At 40.2% G+C, this 13,935-nt stretch overlaps 1 protein-coding gene across 3 annotated transcripts in view; it reads right to left on the bottom strand.

Annotated features, from left to right (window-relative positions):
* Positions 1 to 1,466: 1,466 nt before the first annotated feature.
* The window catches only part of rnf103 (ring finger protein 103), a 45,335-nt gene continuing 32,866 nt past the window's right edge, over positions 1,467 to 13,935 (bottom strand). For all 3 annotated transcript variants that reach the window (XM_039814317.1, XM_039814316.1, XM_039814315.1), the window contains 5 exons: positions 9,769 to 9,884; positions 8,734 to 9,156; positions 8,348 to 8,480; positions 7,594 to 7,680; positions 1,467 to 5,844 (listed from right to left, as the gene is read on the bottom strand). In XM_039814317.1, coding sequence (XP_039670251.1) covers positions 4,825 to 5,844; positions 7,594 to 7,680; positions 8,348 to 8,480; positions 8,734 to 9,156; positions 9,769 to 9,884 — 1,779 coding nt within the window. In that variant the 3' untranslated portion in view covers positions 1,467 to 4,824. The remainder of the gene's footprint in view (positions 5,845 to 7,593; positions 7,681 to 8,347; positions 8,481 to 8,733; positions 9,157 to 9,768; positions 9,885 to 13,935) is intronic.

Genomic DNA, 13,935 nt, shown 5'->3' on the forward strand with positions numbered 1-13,935 from the left:
TGTTTTTTCATTTGAACCAAGAATATCAAGAGTATCAATAACCTGGATAATTGTTGTCATATCTAACAATTAACAAAAGACACAAACCAGACATAAAGTCTATGGCTTAAAAACACTCATCCTGCCAGCTGTTGGTAGAAATGGGAAACCACATGATCTATTACGGTGGAAACTCATTAAATATTTTGATTGGGTAACAGCCATTTACTTCAACCAAGCCCCGTGCCCACATTGTTGTTCTTGCTGTTTGCTGATCAGTACGTTGCTTTCTCAGCTACCTCAGATAACGTCCATATATTCAACCTAGAATTCTTAGTTTATTACAGTAGGGCCGTTGTTAACATGTTGTGTTTATCTTCATCCTCATGCTGATGTAGCTAGGCCTGGGTAAAGATAATAGCTTGATAACAACTGGCTAAAGTTAGCTAAATTTAGCTTATTGCTGGTTGCTCAATAACGTTAATTTACACGCTAGCAGTGATGGCAGTATAATTTCACAAGCATGGTATATGTACAGTTTACTGTCCCAAATTATTTTCCAAAAAGTGAGTGTCCCAAATGATTAGGGTCTTATTTGGGACAGGTTAGGGTTAGGGTAAGGGTTAGGGTAGCACAGGTTCATAATTAATTAAGGACATTGTATGGGGAATTTGGGACACTGAACTGCACGTATACCAACAAGCATTTCAATCCCTTAACCCATAAGCAACTACCCTGAGGTAGTCCTGTTTAGCCACTCAGGAGCTGCAATGTCTAATGTTACTGTAATATACCGGTAGCCATTATTATTACACATCAATGAATATAGCCTGTTAATGACATTAGGTGATGTTGATGCATATTTATTGTTCACCACTTACAAACAAGTTCCATAAAGTAAGCCCACAGGCAGTTAAATTGTAGTAAAAAAACAAAAAATTGTTGTAATCTTGTCCATCTGGAAACTGCCAAAGAACACAAATAGAATTACTTTGTGTAATTGAAATGCCCAGCCCAAATTACTTTGGCCATCCAAAATTAAAAGCCTGGCGCAGTGCCTGGAACTATTTTATTTTTAACTGGATTGATAAACTGTATTTTCTGTTCAATCTCTAAACAAGCTCTTACTGGACATTTTCAGTTTGACTGTCGAACTGAGAACTGAACTGAGAATACTAAGCTGTTTGTTTGATGATTGTTTTGAACCACTCCATGCTTTGTTTGAATTTTTCTGAAAATGCATTTCCTTTTGAGCTAAAACTAAAATTGATGTATGTGATGTTATGGCTATTTCCCACAAACTGTATCTTTTTCTAAGGTTGTATGTGTTAACACTGGGTATTGCATACATCCTTTGTCAGGTTATCCCTGGCTGGTACCGATTGAAAAACCAATCTCTAAATGTTTGTTCCACAAGAAACTGCCACAACCTTCTCCTCTTTACAGACCCTTACCACCCAGAATTATGAAAAAAACAACTCCCAACATAAAGCTCTGAAACACTTTTATTTTGGATGAGTCTTACTGCTCTACATATAACTTTTTCTTTTCTTGCCCTTAACACACAGAAAGAGGACAGGTATGAGTTGGAATATTATGGTTAAGCACCATTAAAAGTTAATAAATTACAATTATTTTTGGACATTTTAAATCAGGATTTTTTTTTTTTTAAACAATGCAGGGTAAAGTAACAGCCTGCTAACAGCTTCACAAGCAGGATTTTAGACATAATAAGATAATTAGCAAAGCATGTGTGCATTTCAAAGGTAAACTGTAAACTAAACCTTAGGCAATACAAAACAAAGGATATGCTCCCTTAGCTTGCTGGAGGTTTCTGCATTTGCCAAAGGGTGGCAGCAGCAGGACTACCTAGTCATATTGTAATATCAGCAAGTCATTTATACTATACAGATGCTGTAGGTCTAACAGTGCGTTTCTTCCCAAACTGTTTAAGTTACTACAAAACCTCCAATTCAAAATGTGAAAATATACCGACAATAATTTTTGTTGGCAGCACATAGAAGTGAAAGCTACTTACATTAATTCAATAAGAGCTTTGTTTCTTTTCTTGAGACATTTAGGGTTAAAACTATTAATTTAGTCAAGGTCAAAGCCTGTAGGTTTGGGGCCTGATCAGGACAATAACACATAATGACAACTGACTAAGGCTCTTTGATTTACTGCACAACAAGCTACCCATGAGCAGGTCATCAGACTTCCAGTAAATGCATACAGCAGCAGGAGCCCAGCTGCAGCTCAGCTCCTGGCAGCCACCATGAAGACTGATGAAGTCAAAAAAGAAAAGCATGCACACTGAGCAAAGTTCTTCCACTGTAACCTTTTTGTTTCTAAGCTACACTGAAACTGATGTTTAAAAGGGTAATGAAAGGGGTTAATGTCAAGAAAAACTTGGGACCCTCTTGCACCTTCATACCATGTTAAATTAATATTAGGTTTTCTCACTGACACATTTCCATTCGTGGTAAAGGCAAGGGTCAGGCAATAACAGCCACCATGACAAGGACTGTGTCCATGTATTGTTACCTCACAGAGATAACATCACACATTTAAAAGAAAAACATATAAACCCATTTGGGCCGATTCATTTGCTGTAGAGTTGGACTGTGGAATCTTTTAGCCAATTCAAATAGTTAATATTCAATATTTAAAAAACTGCAGCATTGTTTGCAAGCTCTGCTGTTTGTCTGTCTGCGGTTTGCTTCTGGGCAGGTAGTGTACAGTGAGTTTATCAGAGCTTCTTCACTGAAACTGCTGCCTGCTGCTTAAAATAAGGTTGATGAGAGCAGAGTTTTTAATTAAAAGGACAAGCTAAAAGAGGCTAAAATGCTCAGTGAAGCTAAGGGGAACTGCAGTTATAATTCTCTGTGGTTTGTCACTACAAAATGTCTTTCACATTGATCTGAGTAATTTGACCCACTGGTAATATAAAGTATTTATTAGTGCAGCTCTAACTGTGTTATGCTTTTAGTTAAGTGATGTAGCTTGACAGCTGCTGTACATAACTTCTGGCCCTGGCTATGAACACAGTGGCCTCAAGCTAGTGGTGGAAGTCACTTATCTCTAAAATGTATTATATTATAGTGTAACTTTTAAAATACATGTGTTGTGTCCAAAACATTTATGTGGGCCTGAAGCCTTTCTAATGAAATTTCAGTAACACTTTACTTGAAGGTATCTACATAAGAGTGACATGACCCTAACCTAACTCTAACCCTAACTTGTCACGACAAAAACCGAATGACATTGACAGAAGCGTTATGTCATAAACATTTATGACTTGTTATGACACGTTCGACAGTGTCACATCACTCTTATGTAGATACCTTAAAGTGTAACCAGAATTTCTTTAAATCCTCAAACATAATGGATCCACAGTTGTGTTAGGGCAAAGACTAATGCAATGAAGGCAAATAATGCCAGTGCCACTGTACTGGGTTAAAATAAGGGCTGACTGTCACTAGTATTGCTACTGTGCATTTTCTTAGGAAATGTAGGAGCCCCATCTTTTTTAATACATTTTTTTAATAAAACCACAGCAGAAAGTTGATGGCAGCAGATTAGTGTGTATCTGAGCAGCCTCTAACGTAAGGGGTGTTATGCATGTTTTTTAAGTGCTGCACCATTATACCATTTGCATCACATCAATGTGAGTACCCGAACTGAAGTCTGTAACCATGTGTGGTTTAGAGCACATCCAATCAGAGGCTTATTGGTCTTTAATATAGTTATTATAAGTTATTGTGTAAAACTTATGCAAGTTGTCAAAATACAATGTCGGTGATCCAGACATGTTGCTGAATACCCCACATGGCTCAGTAATTGGGTACTTGATCTACACTATGACCAACTAACTTTATTCAGGTCCTCATCTAAAAACAAGGTTTACAACAACTGTATGTTTTTGGGTTCTGAGTGATAAATCACAGCTCAAGTACTGCATTTTTAAATGCCCTAGACTAGAGGGACACACTGTGAGGCAGAATTAAGGTAGAAACTATTGATAATGGTAGGGCAGGAAACTTTTCTAGGCACATTATCTCTGGAAAAATCAAAATAAATACTTAAGTCATGTAAAAATTAAGATTCTGAGACGTTGGTGGGGTCATGTCAATACCTTCAAAACCGGAAGACTGAAGTGTGATATTTCACACCCGATTCATTCATTGAATTGTATTGTTGCACTGACAAATATCTGCAAATATCTTTCCTGTGTTGACCAATGAGAGCGTTAAATAGAGAAGCCCATCTAGTTCCCTCCAATTCTTAACAAACTTATAATTACAATATAAACACATAAAGTGGGGCAGACAGTGTACATGCTTTTTTTTATTATATAATTTTGTTTTAATGCAGTTCGCTTGATAAGTAGCTTTTTTTCCAGCCGGAAATCACAACACTAAGTGGAAGAAATCTCACTCTAAATGATTTCTAGGCTGAACAGACTGGTAAGTGAAAAGGGCAAAACCAGAAATATGTTTTTATTGCACTACGAAGTTTGCTGTGACTTAACCAATTGTTACTGCGTGAATCAATATCCTCTCTATACAAACATCATGGTGACTAGTCTTTTCATAGTTTCATCTCTGCCACAATGGCCAGCATATTGCCTTCAACAGTAATTAAAGCAAGCTAACTGATGGGTCATGACAACAGCAGCCCTGCTCACTCATACTGATAATGTTTTCTCCTTAATTCCACCCCAGCCTCAACTTCACCCCAAGAAAGCTGTGATTATATCACAGTCTCAATGCCAAGTGAGCTATGTGCCGATGAACAGTGAGAGTAGAGAGGACACGCGAAGAAGGGCTCAGTTAGACATAGTCATCAGTCCTGCAGTGGGTTTTCAGTAGAGCTGCTCTGTGCAGCTCTGTGCTGTTTCTTCTTGTAGCTGGGCCAGCGACACACTGGACAGCAGTGTCTGCCTGCTGCCAACCACACCACAATGCACTGCTGGTGGAAGGCGTGGCCACATGGCAGACCCATCAGCAGCTCCTCACTTCCAAAGTTCTCCAGACATACCACACACTCTGAACACTGCAGCATGTCACAGGGCCACACCGACCAATCAGATTGTTGATGGTTGGAGACACCTTCAAGTGTGAGGCAGCCGTCCATCAGTGCCCTGTCTGCTGATGGTGGGATTATGTTCCCATGACGACAGCAAAAGGATGATGCAGCAACAGCACACACACACTGACAGCTACTGCTGGGGTCTATGTTGTTGTACACAGAGAGCTGTGAGTTGCTGTCCTGATTGCACATTGATCTCTTGTGTCTTTTGCTGCTGTGTGGAGGTCTGCTGGGATCTGCAGGAAGGGAATCCATCTGCTCCCTGCTCTCTGTGTCTGAATGTGAACTATCTGTGTCTTCATCCAACCTTCCACCAGACACCTCCCCCCTGTCCTGACCAACAGCTCTGAACCTCCAGGTTGGCAGGGCATTAATATAGTCCATGTTTACTAACGGGCGAAGCCAGAGATCAGGGAAAGCCAAACGCTGAAATAAGAAGTTGGGGTCATCCTCCCAGTCTGAGTGGTCAGATGGGTCTTGCAGCGATGCGATTGGGTGGAGCAAATACGAAGTGTACCAGTCCCACAGACTGGCCAGCCACTCCAGGTTGGTGGTGCTGTCCTCTTGGCTCCTGATTCCACAGCGGCGTTTCTTCTCAAAGTAGTCGACCAGCAGGCCATGGGCCAGGTAGGTGGACAGGAAGAGAGCTGGGTGGGATGAGTAGAAAGTCCAGTCAGCTCTCACCAGGCTGGCCAATGTGGTGGTGTCAGCATAACGAAGCAGCTTCAGACTGTAACTATACAGAGTGTCCAGATAGGGCATCTGAAGGAGAGCCTAGAAGAAGTGATCAATTAGTGATTAGTACTCAATAGAGATATATATATATATATATATATTATATATATATATATATAAAAAAAACTCTTATATATTATATATAATATAGATATCATGTAAGCACTCTCTTGCACTTAAACAGTAAAGTTGACAAAGTTGTTCATCCCTCCTAGCTGCAATGTTTGGGTCATTACCACCCTGCAGTATATCAGCAGTATAATGTGAAACCCTTGGCAATAATGTGTTTTGCTTTACTGTGTGCTGGTGCTCTGCAGGAACCCTTTAACCGAGTTATATACACATATAGGTTCTGGTTTTTATTTTAAACCATCTTTCTGGAATGGGTTCCCTTGGCCTTTATAATTAAAATAGCCCCACAATCATCTTCACCATACCTAGAGATTGGCATGGTTTTATTTCAGTTAGCCTAATAGCTGGTTTGATTTGCATAGAGAGATGATCTTATGGAAAGTACCCCATGCCAATCTCTAGGTATGGTGAAGGGTATGTGATGATGTGGTGCTATTTTAATTCCAAAGGCCAAGGGAACTTTATCAGGATGCATAGTATCCTGGATCCATGAAATAACTGGATCAACTGGATAACATTATTCCTCTTTTTAGTCAACTTTAGCATGGGTGTATTCACTTATGCTTAGCACCACGCCCGCCGATAGGGGGGGGACAAACGGGTCCCACAGTAGGGGGGGGGGGCCCAGAACTGGGCCCTCATTAAATTATGGAAGAATTAAAATTCTTTTTTTTAAATAGGCCTATTTGTGGAAAAAAATATGTAGCATAATATTTGAATTACATAAAAGCGTTTTATTTGTTTTCTTCCTAATTGTCCTGGAAATGGTGGTCAAGAACCCCCCCACCCCCAACATAAAAATGGTTTGGCCACTGATCAAAATTTGATATTGTCACTTGATTTGAAGTTCAGTACGCTCAAAATGTCCGGAGCTCGGAAAAGGAAAGAAAAGAGAAGAAGAAAATAGAGGCCTTAGAGATTTTCTAAACAAATATTAAAAAAAAGGTGGTGACGGTGAAGCTGGAACTGTCAACGTAGAGCAAGGTAAGAAACAGCGCAGCCAACGTATACGAGCCTTGTAACGTAACTTAACAGGCCAGCTCTAATGTTAACGTCCATTAGCTTGTATAAAAGCCTGACACAACACCTTAACTTTGACAGAAACAGTTGAGTTTGGTAGCTCCATCAGTAAGGATGAGACAGAGAGAGATCCAGATGCAGTCAGGTGACAGAGAGAGTGATGCGGGAGGGGCCCGCTGCCCCGCAACGGAGGGACATAGTCAGGCTACCCGTGAGAGAGAAGAGAGAGAGATAGAGAGAGAGTGATGCGGGAGGGGCCCGCTGCCCTGTCGGAGAGTCTGAGCAGGATGGATCAGAGACTGATTACACACTTAATTTCAGTGAGAGATGTGAGGAGAGGAAGAGCAAGAGAAAAGGAGAGATCTGGCCGCGAGGGGGGGGGCCCATCTAAGATCTCGTCCCGGGCCCAGGCAAGACTGTCAGCTGGCCTGCTTAGCACTGTATGTGTCCATATGTCTCCTAATGCTTGGATGGGTTAAATTCAGCGATTTAATTACACTACATTGTACTGCAGTTGTATTTGACAAATAACAATAATAATAATAATAACATTTGTTAAAAAATAACTTTGTTCAACGCAAGAAGAATATGTCTATGAACTTAGTAGTGAAAACCTTGGTATGGAAGATTTCATACCAGAACAGGAAGCCAGGACACCAGCAGTATAGAGTTGTAGGTTCCAAGTGTTCGGATCAGAACTACAAATCGTTTCACTGTTGCTCCCTGTACATGAAAATGAATATATGTTAAAAGTAAACTGGACAATAAATACAGAACTGTATCTCTCCATTCTCTCTCTCCAGTACTGTGTATAAGGTATCTATTACATTGTGAAATAAGTATTCAGATCTAAAAAGTCCTGCATTTAAAAATGTTACTTACAGTAAGTTAAAGTACAAAGACATTATCACCAAATTGGACTTCAAGTATCAAAAGTAAAATTGCTCATTCTGCATATCACTCATTATTTTTATTGTTTATTACTATATATACACTATGTTGTTGGATTATTAATGTTAATGCAGTTTGCAAGCAGCAACTACATTTTATAGCTGGTCAGGGAGGAGCTATACATTATACATTATACATACACTATACACAATCTGCAAAGTAAAGGCTCCAGCGTGTTCCTTGCGGCCACCTGCGCCCGCTCTTAGTTATGTTCTTTTGGGATCTTATTTACAAAACACACCTGCAGGCAATGTTTCCTTTATAAATCAGAGTCCACCTGGAAGTTACCCTTTAAAATTAAGTGGAGTAGAAGTATAAAGTTGAATTCAATGGAAATAACCAGGTAAAAGTACCTCAAAATGGTACGTGAGAACAGTACTTGAGTAAATACATTTTGTTCAATTTCACCAATGCGGTTAATGGAAAAACAAGAAGTGACCTGTGTAATGAAGAGATCCATCCAGGCCAGCAAGTTAATCAGGACCAGACTGAGGACAAACATATCATTGACCTCCGGCTGGACCGAACGCAGGAAAGTATCCATGGCAGCCAGGGATAGGAACTCCCCGGTACTAAAGTGAAAAGAGAGGAGAGAGGAGGAGTGGAGCAGAGATGGAGAAATGACAAGGAGAAGAGGGGAAAAGGAGGTGTAGAAGAGGAGGAGAGGAGAAGAAGAGTGGACAGGAGGAGAGAAAGAGTGAAAGGGGAGGAGGAGTAAAGGACAGTTGGAGACAAGAGTGAAAAGAAGGAACAAGACAATTAAAAGACATTTGAATTATTTTGTATAAACAATAACCCATTACAATTTCCTTGTTCAATCATCACCTGTTGCCATAGCGGTAGATGCCCTCAGGCATCTTGAGAATGTAGGCAGGGCTCTGTGACACATCAATCTCCGATAGGCTGCTGTAGTTGTCCCAGTGACGTACATCTACGAAGATGAACTCAATCCTGCCGGTAAACTTGACTGACAGCGAGGAGAAGAAGGCGGGAGGCTGGGACAGACGGGCGAACAGAAACATCTTAACTGGGTGGGCTGGATCAGCGCGCCACTCCTCCACCAATTGCTCAGAATGATGCAGGGTTTTGATTCGATGAGCCACATGCGAGGTCATCCAGCGGAAGATGTGATCAGTTTCAATGCGACGGCCATTGTATTCTTTTAGCATGACTTTGCCCTTTGATGCTGAAGTCTGAGGAACAGACATGATGAGAGTGGAGCGCTGCCAGCCACGCTTGATGCAAGACCTGGTGGACAGAACAGAGAACCATCATGCCAGTATTAAAGACAGACATTATTCTGGAGCTTTAAGCTTTGTTTATACTCGCAACTCCGTACATGGCGCGTGAACTACGAGCATGCACTTAGACATTTATGCTAAACCTATTGTTTGTTGCAGTATTTTCTGAAACACCAGCTAGCATACAAACAAAATAATCTGTGTAAAACAACAGACTTCCTTGCCGTTTCCAATGTGATTTATTATATATAAAATATTTTCTTTATTAAAACAAGATTTGGTTCTCATAAAGTGATCTAAAAATGACCTATTATTAGGGTTACATTTAGGTCAATACAACAATTACAAATCCAAAGGTACAGTTTGTTTTTAATATCAGATGATTAAAATAAAAATGTAATAGTACAACAGGATCGCAAGGACCTGTTAAAAGAAGTGAGTTCGGCTGAACATACAATGAATGGGCGGTGTTCTTTTTGACAAAAAACAAACAAAAAACATACAGAAGTAGAGAACAGAACAAGAAAAAAAAATCAAATGTCCCTACTAGGACAATTGGTCCAAATGCTTCTGCCAAATGATTATTATTTTCCGTGTGTCACTGTGCCCTGCTTCCCACCTGTAGTCATTAGAGCAGTTGAAGGTTCCAGTTCTGATCCCAAACTGAGACACTTTCTGCACCATCTTCCCCCAGTTGGAATGACTGAGCAAAGCTTCACGGTCCTGGGCAATGACCTGCAGGTACACACAAGAACATGACAGGGTCAGACAGCTAATACAAAACAAATCTGTTAAGTGCATGAAACCCCTTCTGACAGTGTAAGTGAAAGCCCTAACCTCTTCTTCTTCTTGGTACTTTTAATGACAAAAAGTAGTTTACTCCAACACACATGATCCATTTTGTGGTATATCCCTTTCAAACAAGGAATTACAGATGACTTTGGGGCAGAACGTAGGCTTTAGGCACAGACTTTTCATGTACAGGTTAAATGGTCTGTGTGGTTCAAATAGGGATCCTTAATTTGGCATGACCATAAACTGGTTACCATAGAATGCATTTCTCACAGTTCTGTCTTGACCGTTATTTGATAGAATATAGAACAGGTAGTGAAAAACTTGAAATATAGATGTGGGAGGGTATTAAAGGGTTATTTTGTTTTTTTTCAACCTGGACCCTATTTTCCCATGTATTGGGCTAGACCTAATGTTGACTAATGTGAACAAACCTCTCTGAAATTGGTCTAGTATTGAGCAGGAAAGCTGGGCTACAATGCAATCCTATAGAGCAAATGTGCATCTTCCATTTCGTCCACAAAAAGTGCTGTTTTTCCAACTGAGAGGCTCAGATTACTACTAAGTGTCTAACAACATTATGTAAAGGATTCATACAGAGATAGACCTTTCCGTTAAAGAGTAAAATCATTTTTGTTTAAACATACACAACTCCGAGATCGCTATCGCCAAACCAACCAGACTCCTTTTTAGCGGGTATACAGTATATATCCAGCATATTTCCAATTTTTCAACTAAACCAGAGTGGTGATTTTTGGAACAGTGGAAAAACGAACCAAGAGGCCTTTTGATAGTTTCTGTTGACTGAAGTATATTTTACGATGATAAAATTACTATTTTTATTTAAATGGAGTCTGGTGGGTTCGGCGATAGTCATTTTGGGTGGTTGTACAAAGTATATTTTGTAACTTAATCACTAGTTATTATATTACACCCATCTTAAATGTCATTGTTTATAAGGGCATACAAAATGTATTATTTTAATAAGAACTTGTATTTTCTTATTTATTGTTCTATTTATTTAATTTGTACTGATGAGCAAAGCAAAAATGTCTATGTCATTGTCTGTCATTTTTTGTTTATGCATTTCTTCTTATGCTCGTTTAACTTTGTATGTTTCAAAATTTTTGTATTTTGTGCATTTTCCTTGATAATCGAGGAAATACTCATGACAGCATTATATCGCAATCGCAGTATTTTAAATCACAATATGACTTTTTCTCGAAATCGTGCAGCCCTAATGTCAGTGGTAAAATATGCCCATTTAGTGGACGTAAATTAAAGGTGCGCAACTATCCAATAACTTACATTGTAGCTTGTTCCGCTGCTGCCGACTGAAGCGATCTTGCTTAAAGGGTAATTTTGTTTAGTTTTTTTCAACCTGGACACCATTTCCCCATGTATTTGTGTCTAATAGACTGATGTGACCAAAATATCTTTAAAATTGGTCCAGTACTTAGCAAGAATGCAGTGACAGGTCGGCACAAACCAAGCTGCAATGTAGCCTAATGGGGCAATTGTGCACCTTTGATTTAAAAGTGATTTTCTTTGCCACAGACAGGCTCAGATTGTAATTAAAAGTGACTTGTTCTAAGACAGCGGTGTTGAGTGTGGAATGCTGGGCTAAAGTAAAGTTGAGTTAACTGGGCTAAAAGTAATGCTTTGCTTCTTGGAAATTGGCACGGCATAGAACCCAAGTTACTGGATTATATCAATTGGGGAAGAGTTGGCATCAGGGAGTACATTTGGGTGATAACTCTGCAAAGATGAAGAACTGGGAGGGAGTGGTGGAGGAGATGGAGGGCAGCCTGGGAAGGTGGCGCTAGCTCTTGCCCCAAATGTCTTACAGAGACAGAGCCATAATTATTAATAATCTGGTGGCTTCCACTTTGTGGCACCGCTTAGCAGTGCTGGAGCCTCCTGCTATTCTGTTGCAAAGCTTTATTATGGGCTTATTCTGGTATAAACTTCACTGGATACCACAGAGTTTTTTGTTTTTATTAAAAGAAGATGGAGGACAGGGCTTGGTACATTTAGCAAGTAGAAAATCAGCTTTCAGGATTCAGTTTCAACAAAGTTTTCTTTATGGTCCACAAAATCTCCTGTGGAGGCAAGTAGCTGAGTTTATTTTTGGTCGGGTTGGTGAATTGGGGTTTGGAAAAACACTGTTTTCACTGAACTGTTCATGTTTTAATTTAAATGTATTGTCAACATACTATTTGAGTGTCTTGAAAACATGGACAATAATGGAGGCTGGTGTTTTGGGGCCTGCTTCCTACTTGTACTGGCTGTTGATGGAGCCAATTCTGAAGGGGGCTTGTCTAGCTGGCGTGGGAGGAAGTGCCAACCATGACTGGATTATTAAAGGATAAGGCTATAACAACTGTCCAGGACTTGTTAGAGCTGGCTGCTCAGATGAACAATGTGGTAAAGGTGGCAGAAAAGTTGGGAGTCAGAGCCACATGAGTGGTTGGACTAAAACTGGACAGGTTTAACAAGGCTTTGTCATTAGAGGACAGAGCTCTTGTAAGTAGATGGTTTAATGGACAGTTAACACTTGAACACAGTGACCCTTTTCCCAAGATGTATATTAGGCCAAATGTAAAGGACTGTGATACTCTTGACGTGCTGACGTGTACGGTAAGCGTATTGTCACTTCCGGTGTTCCAAACGCTAGTTTGCTGCTCCAGCAAAAACTTACTCAACTCTGCTTTATTGTTTAAATTAGCGGCTATTTGCCTGGATTGCATTTTAATTACAATTGTTCTATTCAAGCACTTATACTTCGCTTCCCTTACAGCGACTGCCTCGCTGATCTTAAAGTTGTTAAAACGCTGTTAGCTACTTTAGCTTAGCCATTAGCAATGGCTAATTCCTCTCCCTCTCCTGCTCTCAAGGCCGGATTTACCACCGGGCCGATTGGGCCGGTGCCCGGGGGCCTACGACCTCTAGGGGGCCTCCAAGACCCCACTAACTGTGTGGCCTCATGCATTTTTATTTATTTTTTTTATATTTAAGATTTTATTAAAATAAAATTAATGAATTAGTGTGTTTGTGTGTATGTGTGTTAACAATAATTTAGTTGCACACAAAAAAGTATCATGATCAGTTTTTAGGCTGTGTCAGCTGTGTCTGATTACTACGAGTCAGATTACCGTGGAAACTGTTGATAGCGGCAAGACAGACGGTGGAGGATAGAGTGAAAGAAAGTAGAGGACATCGACAAAACAAACATGGATAAAAAACGGAGCAGTGGAGCCACAAAACGGAAAGCTAAAAGGGAGAAGGATAGCAGAGAGGATTTAATTAAGAGTAATATTCCACAATATCTCCACTTTTTTCAAAAGTCAGTTTGACGCTAAAAAAGAGCCTGGCGGCGCCTGTGGTGATGCTAGCGATGAGGAGTTTAGCACAACATCCAGCCTTGCTATTTCAGATGAACAGATCAGCACCCTGAGCATCAGCAGCAGGACATGACAGAGAACCACAGCCCGGCTAGAGTGACAGACACCTGTTCAAATGCCCCCCCACCCCCACGGTCTCTGACTCCACAGCGCTTCAGAAGGCGTTGAATGCAGCAGAGATCCGGCGGTACGTAGCTAGCTACGTTTTTTACCAGTTTGACAGCCTCAAAATGTAGGTCTATCTAGGCACCCCGATTGGCGCCACCGACCCACCTAAATAAATATTTTTTTCTGATTTAGCTAGAGTCCAGCACCTCTGCTCTGTCTCCGTATGATATGTTGCTTTTTAAAATCACGTAAAGTTGTATTAATACTGTTCATTTTTATGACCAGAAACGCGGTCTAGGCTTATCAATGCATCATATGTGGGAGTCATTCTCTAGTTGAGGGTAGGCTACTTTCACGTCATATTTTAAAAGTAGCCTATATCTTATGTTTGTTGTTTTTCATATTTTTTGGAACCTTCCGCTGATTAAATCAATTAGCCCTATTCACAAGATGTTATTATGTTTTTTAATTTGAATGTTATT

The sequence above is a fragment of the Perca fluviatilis genome, chromosome 10 (genome assembly GCF_010015445.1).
Source record: "Perca fluviatilis chromosome 10, GENO_Pfluv_1.0, whole genome shotgun sequence".
Lineage (NCBI taxonomy): Eukaryota > Metazoa > Chordata > Actinopteri > Perciformes > Percidae > Perca > Perca fluviatilis.